This window comes from Penaeus monodon, chromosome 30, assembly GCF_015228065.2.
Source record: "Penaeus monodon isolate SGIC_2016 chromosome 30, NSTDA_Pmon_1, whole genome shotgun sequence".
NCBI lineage: Eukaryota > Metazoa > Arthropoda > Malacostraca > Decapoda > Penaeidae > Penaeus > Penaeus monodon.
In genome coordinates, this window is record NC_051415.1 from 2931421 (window position 1) to 2932309 (window position 889).

Sequence of the window (889 nt, forward strand, 5' to 3'; positions counted from 1 at the left end):
ATATTCCCCCTTTTTCCCACCATGAGTCATGCATTACCCATCAGCATAAGCCACGCCTCACATCCCTGTCGAAGGATACGCTCATGCATTTTATCCCCCATAACAACATGCGTAACTCACCACCGCTATTCATGCTGCCGCGCCATGCATTATTTAGATGCATGACTTCCGAAAGCATTCCCGAGCCGACTTCGCTGCATGTGCGGTAGCGGAGTCTGCGGCTCGGGTCAGCCTTGATCATGCACGAGATAACAAACCCCGGGGAACAACGTGCATGACACCCAGCCTAGTCATGCGTAAAGGGCTCTCCTCAACCTACCTGGTCCCGTCATGATCTGCAGATGGGATGCATGGACGCGATGTGCATGATGGTCCGAGATTGCATGAGATTAGATTGGAAAGAGAAGTATAAACCTTCCTACCTGATCCGTCATGACCCTGGCTAGTAAACAGAGACGCGCTGTGCATGACATTTAGGGCCTGTATAACATTATGCTTTTAAAAAGGAAACAGCGCTACCGTACCTGATTGCGTCATGCGCTGTGGGCGGGACGCATGGCCGCCGTGAGAACGAGGACTGGGAACTCGATTACTCTCGCGACGAATACATGAATACATGAATTGAGGCTCAAGTGAGCGACCAAGCAAGCATCAGTGCACAAGCAAGCCACAGTGTGCGGCGCCTCACCTGGTAGGTCATGACCTGCGGGTAGTAGGCGTGGACGCGGTGCGCGTGCGTGTCGTAGGCGAGGCCGTACTGCAGCTTGGACTGCATCGTGTAGTAGTGGTAGAGCCACGAGTTGGCGCGCAGCACGGCCGCCTCCTTCTCGCCCAGGACCTGGTTCGTCGCCACGATCACCGGCTGCTGGCTCTGCCCGCCGCCGCCGCC

General features: G+C 55.6%; 1 protein-coding gene across 1 annotated transcript in view; it reads right to left on the minus strand.

Moving 5' to 3' along the window:
- LOC119592267 (single-minded homolog 2-like) overlaps positions 1-889 on the minus strand; it is a gene marked incomplete at both ends in the record, with an annotated part of 148326 nt that overhangs the window by 2551 nt on the left and 144886 nt on the right. The window contains 1 exon segment of the mRNA XM_037941096.1: positions 689-889. Within this exon segment, the coding sequence (XP_037797024.1) occupies positions 689-889 (201 nt within the window).